Raw genomic sequence first — 19,776 nt, 5'->3', positions numbered from 1 at the left:
TGCCGGAAGCGTCTGTCTATTCTAGCATGTTGACTCCGCCTCCCCCTCCTTCTTTCTTAACTGACTAATATATAGAATAGCATTATTGTATTAATTGGAGTTTTTGGTTGCATGCAACAGAACTTGGCTCTGATGAACCCAAGTGAAAAAAGGATATTTTTAGATAGGAGGATCAATCAGGGATGGGAAAGACAGGGACGAGGATATCTTTGGGGCTTTCAGCAGAAGGGAGTGAGGAGCAGTTGCTTTAGGGTAATGCTCTCAGGATGGAATGACTCCCATTTTAATCTTCGTGTCATTCTACTGAAGATCAAAATTTCTGAAGGAGGAAATCTGATTGGTCTAAGTCTGGTTGGAAAATCAATGTGCTGGATGTTGGGCAGATGTAAACAACAGGCACTCAAGGTGTGTTTTTCAATATTTGGTATATTGAACTAGGTTTTATGTTCAAGTTACGGTAGAGAATGGATTTAAACAGGAGTTTTAAAAAAGGAAAAAAAAACTCATATGACTTTATTATCATTTTAGTAAGACCTTGTTGGCATAGGGTCGCTATGGGTTGGAATCGACTCACCGGCAATGAGTCATGGGTTTTTTGTTGGTATATAATATTTTTTTCCTGTAAGATTTGCCTTGGAATAATGTAGTTCTAGTTTGGAAACGCTGGTAGCATCGTGGGTAAATGCTACAGCTGCTAACCAAAGGGTCTGCAGTTTGAATCCACCAGGCACTCTTTGGAGAGTCTGTGGGGCAGTCTGCTCTGTCCTGTGTGGCTGCTATAAGTCAGAATTGACTTGACAGCAATGGGTAGAGGTTGAACTAGTTAAAAAATATTTCTGTGTTTCCTATTTCCCAGAAAGGATTTTATATGTATAACAAAATATCATGATACTATAAAAAGAAAGAGAAAGAGACAAAACTAAAGTGATAAAAAGAGAATGAAGGCCATAAAAGCAAAAAAAAAAAAAAAATCTAGAACGTAAAGCCCAAAAGTTATTAATGCATTTCCTGGTAGCTCAGTTAGAAGGGGGAAATGGGGGGCTGCTATAGTTGTCACTGTTTAATAAAAACTCCTTATTTTAAAGGGAAATAGCCGTTCCTTCCCCCCTTCTGTTTGGTTCATTTGTTCATTCTTTCATTCATTGAATAAATAATTATTGAGCGCCTGTGCCAGACAGTCTTCTAAGCTCTAAGGACATAGCAGTAAACAAGAGTCATAAATTCCCTGTCCTCATGCAGTTTATGTTCTAGCGGGGAAGACAGAAAATAAACAGAAAATCAGCAATAAGGACTCTGCAGAGAATGAAATTTTGGTGATGTGTTAGTGACTAGCTGGCTGCTTCAGATCGGAGATTCAGAGAAGTCCTCTTTGAGGTGGTGACAGTTAAGCTGATCAGGAGGAAGAATGTTCTAGGCAGAGAGAATAGCAAGTACAAAGGCCTTAAGATGGGAATGAACTTGGTATGATGGAGAAACCAAGAGAAAGCTGGTGCTTTAGGAACATAGAGGGTAGAGGCTAACATAGGTGATAGGGACTGAGGTCTCAGCCAGGGCTTTGTATGTAAGGGGACATAGGAAGCTGTTAGAGAGTTTAAATGATATAGTGTGAACTTAAACAGACTTTAAACTTATCTTTTAGAACTCTGTCCAAAACTCTTCTTGATTCAGCTATCTCTTTTTCATATTTCTTTTGTGCTACTTAGGCCATAATGGTCTGATTGTTTACATGTCTGCCTTCCCTATGAGCTTCCTTGAGAGAGAAAATATATCGTCTTCATTTTTACATCCCTAAAATATAACTTGATGTCTACAAATAGACACATGAACCAAAAGGTGGATTTATTGCATGGGTTGTAAAGGACATTAGCAAAGCCTGTTGAGGCGCCCTTGGAGTTTATTGAAAGTGTATACCTCTTGCGGAAACTTCAACTTGATGAAAGACCAACTGTCACTTAAAACTGAGGGCATAATGTTTATTTTTAGTTCTGTTATAGTTCAGGTGTTTAGCCTTCTGACTTATAATAGTGGTTCTTATCCACAGTTTTTGATCAGAATTATCCATGAGCCAGACCTCATATCTGGTGAATTAGAATTTCAGGGGGAGAGGTCTGGATATCTGTGTCTTAAAATAGCTTTAAAGGTTTTCCTGAATAGTACTTGAAGTTGGGATCTCTTGTCATGGAGGATCTGAAATAACATACAAGTAATGTACTGTGACATCAGGAGCATGCCTGCCTTGTTCATGGTATTGTCCATGGTGCCTGACACCAGTAACAACTTGAGCAATCAGTAATGATTAGTTGAATGAATAAATGAATCACCTGTGTGTAGAGCTGTGGCGAGGTCTCTGCTTATTTCTTTTTCTTTCTTGTTACCTTTCTTCATCTTCCTTACTACTGCTAAGCCTGCAATGCAAGTTTTGCTCCTGGTCAAAAGATGGGAGTGAGAAGTTGCTGACCAGGGACGAAGGACCATCATTTTCTGGAAGTGGTGGGGTCTACCTACATCAATGAGTCAGAAAAACAAACAAAACAGAAAAACAAACCTTTTGCTGTCGAGTCGAGTCCGACTCATAGTGACCTTATAGGGCAGAGTAGAACTGCTCCATAGGGTTTCCAAGGTGCAGCTGGTGGATTCAAATTGCCGACCTTTTGGTTAGCAGCCGAGCTCTTACCCACTGTGCCACCAGGGCTCCAATGAGTCAGTTAGAAAGGGCTGTAAATTCCCAGTAGCTGTAGAGAAGGTAGATAGATGGACAACCTGCAGTAGAGCTGTAGGTTGGATTTAAGTTACTTTTTTTAAGTTGGAAATCCTGGTAGTATAGTGGTTAAAAGCTATGACTGCTAACCAAAAGGTCAGCAGTTCGAATTTACCAGGTGCTCCTTGGAGACCCCATGGGGAAGTTCTACTCTGTCCTATAGGTCGCTAGGAGTCAGACTCAACTCAGTGGCAATGAGTTTTATTTAAGTTGAAGATACCTTCACTTGTTTCCGTCCTATTGCTTGTGGAAATTGTAAACTGAAGTATTTAGGGAACATCCAATAAACAAAAACTCAAACCCACTGCTGTTGAGTCAATTAGGACAGAGTAGAACTGCCCCATAAGGTTTCCAAGGAGAAGCTGGTGGATTCGAACTGCAGACCTTTTGATTAGCAGCCTGAACTCTTAGCCACTGCACCACAAGGGCCGTTTAGGGAACGTAATTGCTTCTTAAAAAAAAAAAAATCTATACACATTTAAGAAAGGTTAATTCTATTATATTCTTGAAGGGATGATCCTGTCATGTGGCAAATGTTTGAACAGTTTGGGCTAATGCACAGAAAAATTGCCCCAGAATCCTTTCTGCAAACACCCTCCTGGTGTACAGGGCTCTTGTTTCTCTTGCTTTCTCTAAGCAACAACTCTTTTGTACATACTGGCATCCTGGAAGAGAACAACCTGTTCCTTGTTTGTGTTCATTGTTGATTTTCTATTCTTGAGTAAGTTCAAAGAATAGTGACTTAGAAGTTACCATGAGATTCTAAATTTGCAAATAGTGTGTGGCCTGTGTTTTAAAAGTCTGGATAACATCTCAGCTATAAACTTCTTAAAATGTAGAAAAGATAACATTATTTGAAAAGATTTATTATTATTATTTTTAAAATTCCCGTGGTGCATGCTCTAGTTTGTAAAATGAATATACTGGATTGTCTAGTCTACATTCTTCCTTCTTCCTAGAGATATCATAGGCTTCTGTGTGCCAAAGGGAAGCAAGCCACACACTGATCTTACTGCTGTACCACGACGGTCAGCTTCCATTCATGGCAAGTTTGGCAGTCTTTCTTCTGTGTATGTCCAGAAATTTTTTTACCTTTCTCTATCGTTTTTCCTCTCAATTATTTTCCTCCAGTTACATCAAGAAAATCTATCATTCTCCTGAGGTTCACCGTTCAGCAAAGATTAGACAGGCCCAAAAAACAAAATGAGACTAAATGGGCAAGGATGAGAAGGCAGGAAGGGACAGGAAAGCTAGTAATGGGGAGCCTGAGATTGAGAAGGGAGAGTGTTGATACGTTGTAGGATTGGCAACCAATGTCATGAAACGATAATATATTAATTGTTTAACGAGAAACTAATTTGCTCTGTAAACCTTCATCTAAAGTACAACAAAAAAAATCTTTCTCCTCTGTTATTTGCCCTGCTTCCCCCGCCTCAGATTTAAGATCAATCCTAATGCCGATCTATTTTTTAAATTTTTTTTATGCATTTTAAAAGGAGCCCTGGTGGCGCAATGGTTAAGCACATGGCTGATAACCTAAAGATTGGTGGTTTGAACCTACCTAGCCACTCTGTGGGAGAAAGACCTGGCTATCTGATCTGCTGCTGTGAAGTTTATAGCCCAGAATAGTCTATGGGGCAGTCCTACTCTGTCACACTCTGTCACCAGTTGAAAATTGACTCAGTGGCACCCAACAACACTATGCATTTTGAAGTGCAATTGTATATATTAAAGTACCAGCTAAAACACTTGATGTGATTCAAGGTTCACTTTAGAGCAATTATAAAGATTTTCATTGATTTTTTCGTGTTTTTCTAATCTGATCATTTCTCAAGTCTTAGCATTGAGGGAAGGTAATTTAAGAAGCAAACAAACTTATTTAATTATTTTGTTTTAGCTTTTAGGCTTTGAATTAATGTTTTCTACTACATTTGTTTTAGATTTATGATTTTAGTGATAAGATGGAATAAGTACTCATTTTTGGACTCGCCTGAGAACCTAAAAACTCTGGAAAATATTTTCAGAGCTTTAATGGTAACCTTTGTAAATAAACTTTTGAAATATAATTCATTTGTAAGTTAAGGTCTTAGTATAATTGATGATAGGTTATTAAGAGGAGTTTAAACAGTGAATCTTGGTTTATTATAGTGAACCTATCTATGATCAGTATCTTCATAGGTAATGGAGTTATGGTTCTCTGCCTTCTGAGCTTGATGTAACTCAGCCTTTGGTTAAAAGAGTATACATGTCTCACTTTTTTTTTTTTTTTACTTTTCTTTCTTAACTTGAAAAAGTTTTATGAAATAAAACTCATACTACACTCAGAGTGAAACTCAGCTCCAGGAGTTTTTGCCTGCAGCCATTCAGTTTGAGACTATGTATTGTTCAAGTGATACTCTGGAGGGAGCCTGTTGTTGTGTTTTATACAGAGACTGCTTTCTGATGATGAATGATAGATGATATACAGGATTATGTTTACCTGCATGTTGCAACATAACAGCCTAGTGCTCAGATTGTGTGGGACTAGGCTCAGGTTTTCTTGAGACCAAACATATTCTTCCATTTCCCTTTGATGGGTCCTTTTAGATTTCTGTGTGTTGAGGACATTGGCTTAGTGTTCCCTTGGTTTGTTTAATAAGGGGCTGGGCTAGTTCAGTGAGATGTAGCCAGCTCAGGGATGTCTGCTTTGGAAAGTGAGCTCTCCCCAGGCAGGACAAGGATGAGTTACCGAGACTCAAGTCTAGTAAGAGGTGTATATTTGTCCTGGATGTAGCTGTCAGGTCTGAAAGGACATCTTTTCAGGCTTATTATGAAGATTTCAGTTCCCATCAAATTAAATGGGAGGATATAACATGGCTAACGTTATCTGCAATTCTCCTAACTTGCCCATCAAAGATCTCCTCCTGGTTTTACTCTGATTACACCCATCGTGGGGGGGTGGCGGGGGGACGGAAGGAGAAGTATTTCTATTCTGAATGAATTCTTCAATAAATAGAATAGAAAAGTCCACTGCTTGTTGACTGTATATCGAATCCCAATTTCAAATTGCAATATAAAGAGATGTCACACTCATTTCTAGAGCTTGTTTTCATAAGGATAGGATACCAGCTTATTTAGTATTTTTAGGGGAGAAATAAGTGGTGGAGATATTTGATGTCAGTTTCTGCCTTAACCTTGACTCCAGATTTGTTACGCAAATGCATCATTGTCTTATACTTCGCAGACCTCATATTCTGTGATTTACAATAGAGTCAATCTTGACGGAGAATGACTTGCTTTCTTTCGCAATGTGTTCAATCAAAGATTGTAGCATTGTCTTGTTTTAATTAGGCTATTTAGCACAGTAGATTTCAAATAGACTGAAGAAAATACAGGTTGTTATATATACAGTTGTATTTCTGGTGGTAATCAGATTAACCTATCTAACTTGTCAGTAATTGTGAAACACTGAATATTTCTATTTCCCTAAGCAATTAGAACAAAAGTAGACTCAGTCGTGCATTTAAAAAAAGTTGTATGCTTTTTTCTATTTTTAAAAGTTTTAAAGTTGAATGCAGATGTTTTCTCAGTCACTGGGTATAATGGGAGGAAATGATTAAGAAGAAAATGTTGCTAAAAATAATAAAATTAAAACATTTTGTTTGTGCTTGTGTATGACAATTAAGACTTAATGCTGTCTTCAGGAAAAAGCCTTTTATAAATTAAGTGTCCTGACATTTAAGAAGTCTGAGAACCAAGGTCTTGGGAGCCAAGGAAGAGACTTTAAAAAGTTTTATATTTCAGTTATTTCTAGAGATTCCAATCTCACAGTGTATTTTTGTAGAATTTGTTCCATGGAGTTCTGTGGTTCATTCTTTGCAATTAACTGGTTTGTCCTAAAAACAAACCTAGCCTAGTAATCTTATTCTTTTGCTCATGAGAAGTTCAAATAAGAAAAAACAATGAGTATAGTACTAGCAACATCAACTCTGTTCTGTTTACATTCTGTGGGGAGGGACACTGGTTACCTCAGAGATCTTCTGCCATTTTGGTCATGAATTTGATAAAGCAGAACCAGTGGCATTTATGTTATAGTTTTGATACTCAGGAGACTGAATCAACATCCGTACTTGAAGATGAGAGGGTTGAACTAAGTAATGGTTTAATATGTTATGATTTCGCTATAGCAATCCAGAGGGACGTTTATAACCTCATGCGTTGTTGATTGTACACATAGGCAGGCTTTAGGGATAAAGGTGTGAGAAATAATAACAGTATGGATCTAGATTCACATGGATACAGGTGGTGAAAAGGGGAAAAAAAAAAATATCTTGGGACCAAAATTTGTTTCCTTTCTTTGGTCTCACGCTATAGAAGAGCTGTGTGCTAGAAACAGCTCTGCACACTTTACGTATATTATTAGTTTTCCCAGTAGACAACCTTATGAGGTAGTTATTATTCCCATTTTACAGGTAAAGAAACTGAAGCACAGGGAGGTAGTAGAACACTGCTTCTAAGAGTCTAGATTTGAACCCAGACAACTTGTCTCTGGACTTGGGGTACCCAACGAGTACGCTCTGTTGTTTCACTCTCTTGATAGATGATCCGTGTTCTCTGACTGTGTCACACTTGTTATTACATAACTTGTCACTGTCGAGTTGATTCTGACTCATAGCGACCCTATAGGACAGAGTAGAACTGCGCCATAGGGTTTCCAGGGAGCGGCTGGTAGATTCAAACTGCCGACCTTTTGGTTAGCAGCTGAGCTCTTAACCACTGTGCCACCAGGGATAAAATGCCCCTTCTAACCTACCATTCTTGAAATCATCAAACAGTTTTTGAGTGTGGCCTTTGTGCCGGGCAGAATTAGAGTCCGGCAGATACAGAAGAGAGAGAAATCCTGCCCTTATTAGACTTACAGCTGAGTCAGGGAGACAGACTAAATCAACCACAGAAACGTGTGAGGACAAACAGGGCTAAGAGAAGGAGCCTTAACAGCATAAGGCAGGGGACTGATCCCATCAGGTTGCCAAGAAGGCCCTGCCAGAGTGATTGAGAACTGAGATCCCCAGGAAGGGGAGGAGGTAACCAGCTAAACTTATGGAGCCTTCCCTGGCCCCCTTCAGAGCCCTTGCTGTCAGTGCCTTAATGAGGTTTTCAGACTCCTCCTGTGTCCCGGGATGTGTTCAGGTTCCTGTGTAAATTGTAAGGATTGAGGAAATGCACATTGAATTACAGTCATCTTTGGTGACTTGTGTTCCGTTCCACCTTCTGCTTCCTGCCTTTTATCAGGTGTTGGGAGTGGCTGAGTGTAGCTTCAGAACAGACACGGGAAGTGGGAGAGTGAGGCAGGTAGTATGCTTGCTTTGACTCTTCAGACACTCTTTATAAGCAAATACATGTAATTTGAAAGAGCTTTTATTTTTAAAACCAGTCTTTTCATTACTTTGTCTTTAAGCACATTCTTGGAGAATTCCCTGTATCTGATTTGATGCTCTTACAACTGGACTCAGAAAGTTAATTTCACTAGCTCCCCCTGGCATTAGCACTAATGTTATAGTGACACATTTTTAAAAATTCATTTACCAATTATTAATTAAGCTGAATTAACCCTTTAGAATGGATGCACTCTCAGTACTTTTATAAGTTTAAAGCATCTGTCTGACAGAAGCATTGCAAGGCTTATACAAGGTATGGAAAACTTGGTTACTGCATTCAAGGCACTTTCCTATTTAGTATAAAGGAAAATAATCACAACAGAGCTGTGAGGGTCCATCAGGAAGTGGTTTAGAGTGTGTACCTTGTATGGGAGCCAGACTGCCTGTCTCCAGCATGGCACTTTGTGATCTTGGGCATCTAATTCTCAACACTTCATCTGTAAAATGGAAATTATAATGGAAACTTCTAGGGGTGATTGTGAGGATTAATTAGCCAAATTGTATAAGGTGCTTTGAATGGTGCCTGGCACGTAATATGCATTGTATTACTGTTTGTTTTTATTATCATCATTGTTTGTCATGGTTATTATATGTATCATTGAGTGTCATATTTTGAAGTCTAAGGAGAAAGGGGGAGGATTTCTGAACTGAAGAAAAAAGGCATCGTGGGACCATATTTAAGTCGTTGGTAGCTGCTGCAGAGTTGACTCTGACTCAGTAGTGACCTTATGTACAACAGAATTAAATGTTGCCTGGTCCTGCATCATCCTCATAATTGCCAGCATATTTGAGTCCCTCGTTGTGGCAGTTATGCAGCTCCATCTCACCAAGGGTCTTCCTTACCCTTGCTGCCCCTCTCCTTCACCAGACATGATGTCCTCCTTCAGCAATTATTCCCTCCTTATGACATGTCCAAAGGAAGCAAGTTAGATTCTGTCCTGTTGTGATCCATAAAGTTTTCACTGGCTAATTTTTGGAAGTAGATCTTTCTAGCCAGTCTTCATCTGGAAGCTCCACTGAAACCTGTCCACCATGGTTGACCCTGCTCGTATTTGAACTACCAGTGGCATAGCTTCCAATATCACAGCAACATGCAAGCTATCACGGTATAACAAAGTGACTGATGGATGGTGATTATTTAAGTTAAAAAAAAAAACCAAACCAAACCCATTGCCATTGAGTTGATTCCAACTCATGGCAACTCTACAGGACAGAGTAGAACTGCCCCACAGAGTTTCCAAGGAGCACCTGGTGAATTTGAACTGCTGACCTTTTGGTTAGCAGCCATAGCACTTAACCACTGTGTGCCACCAGGGTTTCCATATTTAAGTCTAGTGAAATGGGAAGAATTTTCATAGGCAGAGATGATGAGACTATTCCAGAAAAAAATTCAGATACAGAAAGGTGTCAAGAATGTTTAGGGAAAGTGAGGGATCCAAGCTAGCAGATGGGGTTCATTTAAGGGGCAATGACAAATTCACCAGGAAAGTTAGGTTGGGACCATACCTTGGTGAGAGATAGGCAGTCTGAGCTGGGCTTTTGAGCAGAATTAACACTCTTAGAGCCTTGTTCTGGAATTACTGGAGTAGGCAGGAGGAAGAGGCAGAAAGAAAAGGTGTTAGTCCTAATGTGCAGTGGTCAAGGTTTGAAATAAGGTGCTGATGATATTCGTGAAAGAAAAGGCCAGAAACAGATTCACCAGGAAGCCAATGAAAGTTACGATTCAGGGCTTCTTCCTTGCTTGGGCCTCTCTTCTCAGGGCCATTGGAAGAGTCCTGGTGGGGTGCTCGTGTGGTCATATGTTTTTGTAAAATTAAAAAAGATATTTTGTGTCCTTTTTCTTAAAGTGGGCTTCGCCTCAAAGGATACGTTCTGGGCTCCCAAACCTGGATCCGTCTGATAGTTGAAAGAAACTGTGGAGAAAGAATCAGTCCAGGCAGTGATTTGATGAGGGTGGGTACAGTGAAGGGGAGGACAGAATCAAAGATGATTTTTGGGATTTTGAGCCTTGCCTACTGGAAGGAACCCTGGACAGGAAGGCAGGGTGTAGAGAGAAGCCAATTAGGGACCAGTGGTTTCAAACCAGGTTAGCTTCACTGGGGAAAGTCTGCTTCCCCCCATTCTCAATTGCCATCTTGCAAGTATAATACTTTTCAGTTTTAAAGGGCTAGGGAAAGGGGCCCAACAGTGACTGCTAATAAATGGGCTAGAGCCGGAAACACATAGCATAGTGACATCTTTGTACACTAAACCTAGTTGTCTGAAGCTTTTAAAAAACGTCTCCCCTTGTTTTGGTATAAGTCTTCCATATTTGGTAAATCTTAGTGCTTCTGGAGTATTTTCAAGTTGTACCATCTGTTCTCTGGAATCTTCTGATTTGAAGAAATTCAATTGACTCGCAAATGTTAATTTCACAGCTATCACGTCAAGGTTCCGGTGGCAGTACCTGGCTGGGAACAGCTCTTCCCAGCTTTTGTTTCCTCTTTTTTAAAACAAGTAAGAGGAAACCAGATGTCAGAATTGAAGAATGTGCTAAAATGGGCATATCCAATCCTCAAGGGCATAGGATGTTTACTTTCCGTATCACAGAATATAAATATAATAAACATAGGGGCATAGGTTTCGTTTTTAAATATATTAGGGTGTGTGCGTGTGTGTATGTGTATGTATCTGCAGCAAGGCTTTTTTTGGAAAACAATATCACATAAAAAACAAAGCTGAAAACATGATAAGGCCTGAGGCAGATGTCCTCAGGGAAGGACCATTAGCAAATTAATGGCTCAGAGTTGGGTTTAGGCTACTATATTAAGCCGTTTGTTGTTTTAAGATTCATCCCTTGTGTATCAGAGGGATTGAATTATCTGAGTAGAGAAATATAGTTGTAAATTCTAAAATGCTTCTGAAATTCACATGTTATTTTTTTGACAGCGTTTAAAGATTTAATGACCAAAAGATTTAGTTCAAAGAAATGATTTAGAAGTAAGTCGGCTCTCCGTATCTGTGAGTTCCACATCCTTGAATTCAACCAGCTTTGGGTGGAAAATATTCAGGGGGGAAAAAAGACTTTTTTTTTCTTGTGATTATTCCCTAAACAATATAGTATAGCAACGATTTACATAGCATTTACATTGTATTAGTATTATTAGTAATCTAGAGACGATTTAAAGTATGCTGGAGAATGTACATAGGTTATATGCGAATACTACACCATTTTATATAAGGGATTTGAGCATCCATGGATTTTGGTATCCATGGGGTGTCCTGGAACCAATCCCCTTTGGATACCCAGGGAAGACTGTATTTGCAGGTTTATTCTGGGAGGATTTTATTTAATTTCCCAGGTTGGTCTGGTGTTGCTCTATAAAATTAGTCCAAAGTCAGTATTTGTTACATTGTTTCTCAATGTGTGGCATACACAAATATTTTAAACTTTAAGAGTTATGTCTTCTAATATTTATGTTAGACTCCATGGCAGGTGATACTGGTTTTCTTATAGCAATGATAATAAGACATTTTACAATAAATTAAGTTAAAAGAGTAACTCTGTTTAAACAGCAATGGTAGTACAGGATGGAACACGTGGTGGTAGAAGTTGGGAAAGTTGATGCATGATTAAATTTGGGAGACACTGGTTGATTGCTAAACAGTATAAAGGATGCTGACTTGTAGTACTGTAATTTTTATTATGTTGTTAAATAAAAGCCCTATAGCTATTGGTACTTAGAACACTGGCTCTTTAAGAGTCTTTTATTAAAGAACCGAGCTATTTGGGTCCTCAGTACCTAGCGTCAAAGTTAATTAAGCAGAAAAAAATCACTTTAATTGGTTGACTGGTGGTCAGTTAAAAAGAAGAAAGGATATGTCAAATTCTATTCTATTGAGAAGGTTTCTAGGACAATTTTATAAAAGTGATGCATGCACTCACCATGCCTAGGATGAACTGGCATGGTGCACCAAGCCCTGTGCAAAGGGCATTTAAAAGTTAAGCTTTGTCAATCAAAAAGTAGGAAAGATTCTTTTGGTTTCGGTTTTGGTATCTAGTGAGAAAGGTAGATGACATATTTTTTCCCCCTTAGAGCAGAAAAGAAAAATCAGGATATTTAGAAGATGCTTTGAGATAATTTTATTCAAAAATATTTTTAGAAATATTAGAATATCTGGTAACAGATTTTCAAGTATTAAATATAGATTTTATTTTTAGAAAGAGTACACATTTAACGTTTTATAACTGATTTAATTACTTTATATTAAAAGAAGTTGATACATGTCTATACAAAGTACAAGAAACATGGATATACATAAAATAAAAAGTATCCCTTCTTCTCTCTAAAGGTTTCCTCAACTCCATTCTTTAGAAACAACTATTGTTAATAGTCTAAAGTCACCTAATTTTTAAGGTCACGTGCAATGACGTTTAGAATTGGGAAGAGCAGGAACTTCTTCTCCAGATTTGTGCTTCTGTTGCCTAGGTTTATATTTTCAAGGGAATGTGACATCTGAGATGCCTGTGGGCTTAAAAAGACAAAAACCAAACCCCTTGCTGTTGAGTTGATTCCAACTCATAGCAACTCTACAAGACGGAGAACTGCCACATAGGGTTTCCAAGGATCTACTGGTGGATTCAAACTGCTGACCTTTTGGTTAGCAGTCAAGCTCTTAACCACTGTACCACCAGAGCTCCAGCTGTGGGCTTAGAGAATAGAAAGGGGCTACTTGAGGTAAGGTAGCAGCCTCGGGGTGACACTTAGGATGAGATCTGCAGAGGAAGAGCCATGGGAAGAGCTAAGGGAAGAAGAGGAGGGCTTTCTGAGCAGTGGAAAGAGCGAGGGTCCTTGAGGCAGAAAAGAGTTTTGATCTGTGTTCAAATTCTCACTCCATCACAGTATGAGTTTGGGAAGGTTTCCTTATGTCTCTGAGCTTTAGATTTCTCAACAGCAAGGTTTAGTAAATGTTACTTTCCTTCTGTGCTTTCATCAGGCCTCTGTCTGTCTCTTTTCTTTCTCTTTTTAATAAAGAGACCTGTCTGAGAAGACCTGCCACAGGAATACATGATATTTTTTCTCCTGGAAAAATGGAATTTGGTATTTTAATCACCCCAGCATGCATGCATTCAGTAATACACTCATTTATGGGGAAAATATTTCCCACTCTCACCAAGTACCTATCATTAGGTTGTCAAAGGTCATTGTACTTACCTGCCCCTGGAGTCTTCCTGGAATTTAGATGGCCTCTGCTGGTTTCATTTTGCACTTATCAATATTTTAGCACTGGGATAAAAATAAAAACGAAGGCTCTCCTCTTACTGTGTGAGAACATGGGTCATGTGTGCTAAGTCATGCAGGTAAGATGAGTAGCAGAGCCCAGTGGGGTGGCCAGTTTAAAGAAGTATTTCACATGAGCTGGAGCTGTCCTCCTACAGAATGATTGCCTCAAAATTAGAGGAAATTAGCACAATTACTCCTAAGGAGGGAAATGTGTTTTTGCTTTTCAAAGGTTGTTGTGTAAGTTTTAATTACCTAATCCAAACATGGAAGCTTTGTACAAGCAGCTTTACCACTTAGCAGCCATGTTGTCGTTAGGTGCTGTGGAGTAGATTTTTGACTCATAGCAACCCAATGTGATAAAGTAGAATTGCCCAGCAGGGCTTCCTAGGCAGTTATCTTTACGGGAGCAGATCACTAGGTCTTTCTCCCACGAAGCCACTTTTTGGGTTCGAACTGCCAATCTTTTGGTTAACAGCTGAGTGCTTCATTGTTGAGCCACCAGGGCTCCTTTTAGCAGCCATAGTCAACCTTAATATCTTGCAGCATCTTTAGTCTTGAGAAATCACTGTATTATAACCAACTATGTTATGTAGCCTACCCGTAAGGGTAAGACAAAATTCTTTTTTTTAATATTGGCTACTGGAAATTGTATCTTTAAAGCAAGGGTCGGCTTAAATGGATTTGGGTAATGAATTGAGGTGCAGCTGAGTTGTGATTCTCCATTTGTAGGATCTGGCCTCATGTCTAGATCAGCGTGGTTGCAGGTTTCGTTTTCTGTGCTGTTTTGTTTCATACCCAGTTAACTTTGGCTGGTGTTTGCTTTATCAGACCTGCGTATTTATTTGTCAAATGAATATTTTCTTAGTAAAGTTGGAGGGCCTTTATTTTGTTGATTATCCTTTATCTACTTACTTTAGTTTTCTTTCTTTAGAGAATTCAGATGTTTTCTATTATTATTAATAATTAATTTAATTATTATTAATAATTAAATGTGTGTACATTGCCATTGAAATAGCTTAGGGTTCAAGGAAACTTTATAAATAGAGGAGGAACCCCTGCTTTTTAAGAATGAGGGCTCTGCCATTCTTGTTGTTGAAATACATAAGATTTTGATATTGGGTCATATTAAGGAAATAGTGCTATTAATTCTAAGTTAGCAGGATTTAGGAATCAAATTAGATTCAAATTATAGAGGAAAAGGGCCTGTGTCCTCAGCTCAGAATTAAAATATTAAATTGCACTTAGAATAAACTTTTTTTTCTAAGTTTTGCATTGCTCTTTACGACTTGGCTGCTGCCTTGCTCTTCCTCCCTGATTCATACCCCTGCAGTAGCCCCACTGGCCAGCTCACCAAACTCTGTTCTGTCTCAAGGACCCTCAATCTTCCCACTGCTCAGAAAGCCCTCCTGTTCTTACGTTTTAGCTTTTCCCGTGGCTCTTCCTCTGCAGATCTCATCCTAAGTGTTACTCCGAGACCCCTCCCTCACTACCTTACCTCAAGTAGCCCCTTTCTATTCTCTTTCCATGACGCTGTTTATTTCGTTTTTTAGCACTTAGACTGTATTTATTTCCATTAATCATTGTCTTTGCCCTACTAGAATGTAAATTCGCTAAGAGAGGCATTGGTGCCTAATACAATGCTTGGCATACAGTATGTGGCCCATAAATATTTGTTGATTAAATAGAAGTTGTTTACTGGTCTGAAGAGCTCCTTTTTTGTTTAAGATTACTTTATCATGCTAGACCAGAAGGATTTATGGATTCCTGATATCAAGAGCTAAGCCAGCCTGTTTTCCAGTGCTCTTACTTGCATGCATCTTCACCTGTTTCATTGTGGTATTATTGAGCATTTAGAGAGCAACGCTGGCTTTGCTCAGAGCAGAGAGCTCAAAAGATCTCCTGGGGGAATTGTGCTCCTTGACATGTCTTTCAGATTTCACCAGGCACTAAATTACTTCACTGCAGATCTTTTGTGAATGGCAAAGAGGCTTGCTTTTTGGTCTTTGGTGAGCACACATTACAATAATGGAGGCAGAATTATTCTGCTCCCTTTTCCCTGCCATTGTATCTGTTCAGTGCATCCTTGTAAACAGCCTCTGGAAGGCCTTTTTATGGATCTGCCTTCTGTCTCAGAGCTCTTACCCCATCCTTAAACTAAAGGTGGCTGCTCAGCTTCAAGCTGAAAAGGAAATTTTGCCAACTTGGTTGCTGTCCAAAAATCAACATTATCACCATAATGCTTGTCACTGAAAGTAGAAGACCTGAAATGCAAATTTGGTGAGTAATTACAGTAGTTTTGTGCCATTCTTTGGTAGTGTTCTAAATGTTGCTTCTTTTTTTATCTCTCTTAGGTAATCTATTTAAAGAAGACTCCAGAAGAAGCCTACAGACTGCTCCTGTCTGGCTCAAATCCCCCCTACCTTCCATTCAGGTATAACTGCTTGTGAGACTTGCGCTGTAGCGCTTTGCTAGAGATCGCGCTACTCTACAGTTGGATGACTGTGTTCTTCTGATTGACTGTAACCATGATGTCACATGGAAGGAAATGCGATAATTGTTTTTATTATTTCATTTTTGCAGGGCATTTTTTCTGTCTAGTAGGGATAAGGAGCCCTGGTGGTGCAGTGGTTAAGAGCTCGGCTGCTAACCAAAAGGCTGGCAGTTTGAATCCATCAGCCACTCCTTGGAAACCTTACAGGGCATTTTGACTCTGTCCTATAGGGTTGTTATGAGTTGGAATTGACTCGATGGCAATGGGTTTAGTAGGGATAAAATAGCTTTTCCCTTTTTAGAATTGAATTTTCCCTTGGTTCCTTTTTTCTCCCAACAGTTTACTTTAAGCCCCAAGAGTGCCTGCTTTATGAGCTAACCATGTCGAGGCTTGTTAGATTTCAATAATGTACACCATTCATTCATCCATTTATTCTTTCATTGCATGAGCACTGATTGCAAGATCTGGGATAATAGAAAAGACCCTCTAAGTTTACTTTCCAGGAGCTCATGTTTAGTAGGGGCCCTAAGTGTACTGTTTCGCACACAGATATGATTTACATATGAGGAAGGCCATCTTTGATTACAGTGTTGGAAGAGAATGTTTTGTAAGTGAAGGTCTTTTAAAAATCTGGAGTAAACTTGAGCATGTTGTGGCAGTAATAGGGAACGTATATCAAAACTCCTTTGTCCAGCTTATGCCACCAACAGTAAAAAATAAGTCACTAAAAAGATAAAATTAGGTATCTACCTCATTGCAAACACACAAATATTCCAGATGGATTAAAGACCCAAATGTGAAATGCAAAACTGTAAAATGTGAAAGAAAACAGGAGAGAATGTTTTATGGTATCTTGCTATAGAGATGAGACAATAAATGCACAAATAAGAAAAACTAAACAACCCAATAAGGAAGAGGACAAAGGACAGGAACAGGCAGTTCACAGGCAGGGAAACCCAACGGCTAATAAAGACATGGGAAGACGCTTATCCACACGTGTGATCCGGCAAAAAAGCAAAGTACCCGTAATCGGGGGGAAAAAAAAGAGATTGTCTCTGACTTACGATGGGGTTCTGTTCCAACGACTTGGTCATAAGTCACTTCTGATGTAAGTCAAATACCTCATTTTTTTTTTTTAGTTTTCATTATTATTGTCTTTTGTTATCAGTATCTTTATAAATCTGATTTGTGTCTTTGGGCGTTGGAAACATTACATATAAAATTACAGATATATTTTAATACATACATACATACATAAAACTACAGAAATTATAAAATTTTACTCCAATGATGAAGAAGAGTTGGACAGCAGTGGCATTTTGTCAGTTGAGGTAATAACTCCACTTGTGGAAGGTTCTGGATCATCTGTATTACCCCTGGGGATGGGGATGGGGATGGCGTTTCTAGTCAGAAAATTAGTGAGAGTTATCTGTGTGGTCCTTTTTTTCCTTTATGTAATTCATGGTAACATCTCACTGCTTCCTGAATCTGCCCATGGACTAGAGCAAAGAGATCAGCATTTGCATCGATGTTTTCAAGCAACTGAAGCCCCTGATTTAGTTTAGAAAGCTGAATCTGTACAGCAGCGTTTTGAACAGTAAATCATAACATTGGACATCTGTGAGTAAACATCTGAGAATGATGACATCAGCAAATCCTGTGCTGCAACGTTGTACGTAGGACATGTTACTGACAGTAAGATGTGTAAAAAAAAAAAGGTCGGTCATAAACGTGGCTTGTCATAACGCGAACATTTCGTAAGTCGGGGACCACCCGTAAAACCACAATGATAAACCATTTCACATCCATCAATCGACAAACACTGATAAGTCTGATAACACCAAATGTTGGCAAGAATGTGCAGAAGCAAAAACTCTTATATATAGCTCACCCAACCCAGTGCCGTCGATATAAAGCTAGTTGGGAGTAAGTTGCCATCATCACTTTGGTGAGCAATTTGGCAATTCCTATAAAAGTTGAAATTGCTTATAATCTAAATCACCCAGCAATTCCATTTCTAGCTGATACACCACAGATTTCTTGTACCTGTTCGCATATTCAACATTGTTCACTGAGTATTATTTACGGTAGCAAAAATGCCAACAGAAAATGGTCTCCGATCGGGGGAATGGATAAACATTGGTTATTTGAGGTATTAAACAAAGTTAAAATGAGTGAACTAGATTTACAGAGATCAGCATGGATAAATCTTCAAAATGTAATATTGAGTGGAAAAGAAAAAGTAACAAAGGCTATATATGGATAATAGCAAGTATGTAAATTTTTGTAAACGCTCAAAGCAAGATCATACTTAGCTCATGAACACATAGAGGACAGCATTCACCTGTGAGGAGGGAGGAATGCATATGGGGGAAGGGGGCTTTACCTGTATCTGTAAGGGAGTCTTTTTTGTCATTTTTTAAGAGAAATTAAAACCAAATGTGGTAAACCACTAATACCAGTCTACGTTTGGTGGAAGGTATATAGGTGTCAGTTTTGCACTTTTCTGAATGCTGCAGATATTTTATAATTTTTTAGGGAGAAAAACAAAAAGTTGGGAGATCTCCTTGGAGATTTGCAAGGACATTCCCATTCTAAAGATTCTGAATGGGGTGATAAAATAGCTTGTTTAACTTTAACTCAGAATTTGCCAAAGCACTTCATCCTGAAACATTCCAACACCTTCCCCTCCCATTTCTATTAACATCCAGCAGAGCTAGTGTTCTGACATACTCATTTCTTTTTTTATTGTGCTTTGGGTGAAAGTTTACAGCTCAAGTTAATTTCTCATTCAAAAATTTATACACATATTGTTTTGTGACATTGATTGCAATCTCCACATGTGACAGTACCCTCCCCCTTTCTACCCTGAGTTCCCTGCGTCCATTCACCCAGTTCCTGTCCCTTCCTGCCTTCTCATCCTGCATGTGGACAGGAGCTGCCCATTTGGTCTTGTATACTTGATTGAACTAAGAAGCACGTGCCTCATGTGTTTTATTTTTTGTTTCATAGTCCCGTCTAATCTTTGTCTGAAAAGTGGGCTCAGGAATAGTTTCAGTTGTGGGTTGGCAGAGCATCCAGGGGCCATAGTTTTAAGGGTTCCCCCAGTCTCTGTCAGACCAGTAAGTCTGGTTTTTTTACGTGAATTTGAGTTCTGTTCAACATTTTTCTCCTGCTCTGTCCAGGGCTCTCCGTCGTGATCCCTGTCAAGGCGGTCTTTGGTCATATACATGCTTGTTGATACATACCCGTGCGAAACCCAGAAGATCTCTTGGAGTTAGAATGATACGCTGCCACTTGTGGAACTGTTTTTGTCCTGCTTCCTGAGAGTCTGTGTGATAGACTGCTTACCATATTGTGGTATTTTATCTAATAGGAACAGGAATATGCAAGTTTTCTCTCAGAGCAGGTATGAGGCCGGAAAAATCTTACTTAACAGGATGCACGAACCTCCCGTTGGCAATCCTTTAATAACATTCATGATTAAAATGAATCTATACTGTTTGTTTTAAGGGAGGTGTTTGTTGTGTTTGAGGATGACAATGACCCCTAGTGACAGCTCTGTTGCTGAGCTATGTCTTAATGTGGCTGAGTTTTACTTAATGGGAAATCTCCAAAGCAATTATTTGAGATCTTCTGGACATGCCTGAACTTGTAGGTCTCTTAACAAAGGCTAAAATGGGTCAGCCACTTAGATCTTGGCATCGGCTACCTCCTTTCTTCTAAAGCAAACATGTGCTGGTAGATGTAACTTATCTCTTTATATGAAATGTTGAACCATATAGTTGTTAATTATGGTATTGTGATTTTCATCAAAGTTTATTTAATAATTAACTTTGTACTTCA

The 19,776-nt window shown here is 39.0% G+C and overlaps 1 protein-coding gene across 4 annotated transcripts in view; it reads left to right on the top strand.

Annotated features, from left to right (window-relative positions):
• CDC14A (cell division cycle 14A) overlaps positions 1-19,776 on the top strand; it is a 187,008-nt gene that overhangs the window by 62,752 nt on the left and 104,480 nt on the right. For all 4 annotated transcript variants that reach the window (XM_049880249.1, XM_049880250.1, XM_049880248.1 and 1 more), the window contains one exon: positions 15,791-15,870. In XM_049880249.1, the coding sequence (XP_049736206.1) occupies positions 15,791-15,870 (80 nt within the window). The remainder of the gene's footprint in view (positions 1-15,790; positions 15,871-19,776) is intronic.

This window comes from Elephas maximus, chromosome 3 (genome assembly GCF_024166365.1).
Source record: "Elephas maximus indicus isolate mEleMax1 chromosome 3, mEleMax1 primary haplotype, whole genome shotgun sequence".
Classification (NCBI taxonomy): domain Eukaryota; kingdom Metazoa; phylum Chordata; class Mammalia; order Proboscidea; family Elephantidae; genus Elephas; species Elephas maximus.
The sequence above is the reverse complement of the archived record's forward strand: the minus strand, read 5'-3'. Positions and strand labels throughout refer to the sequence as shown.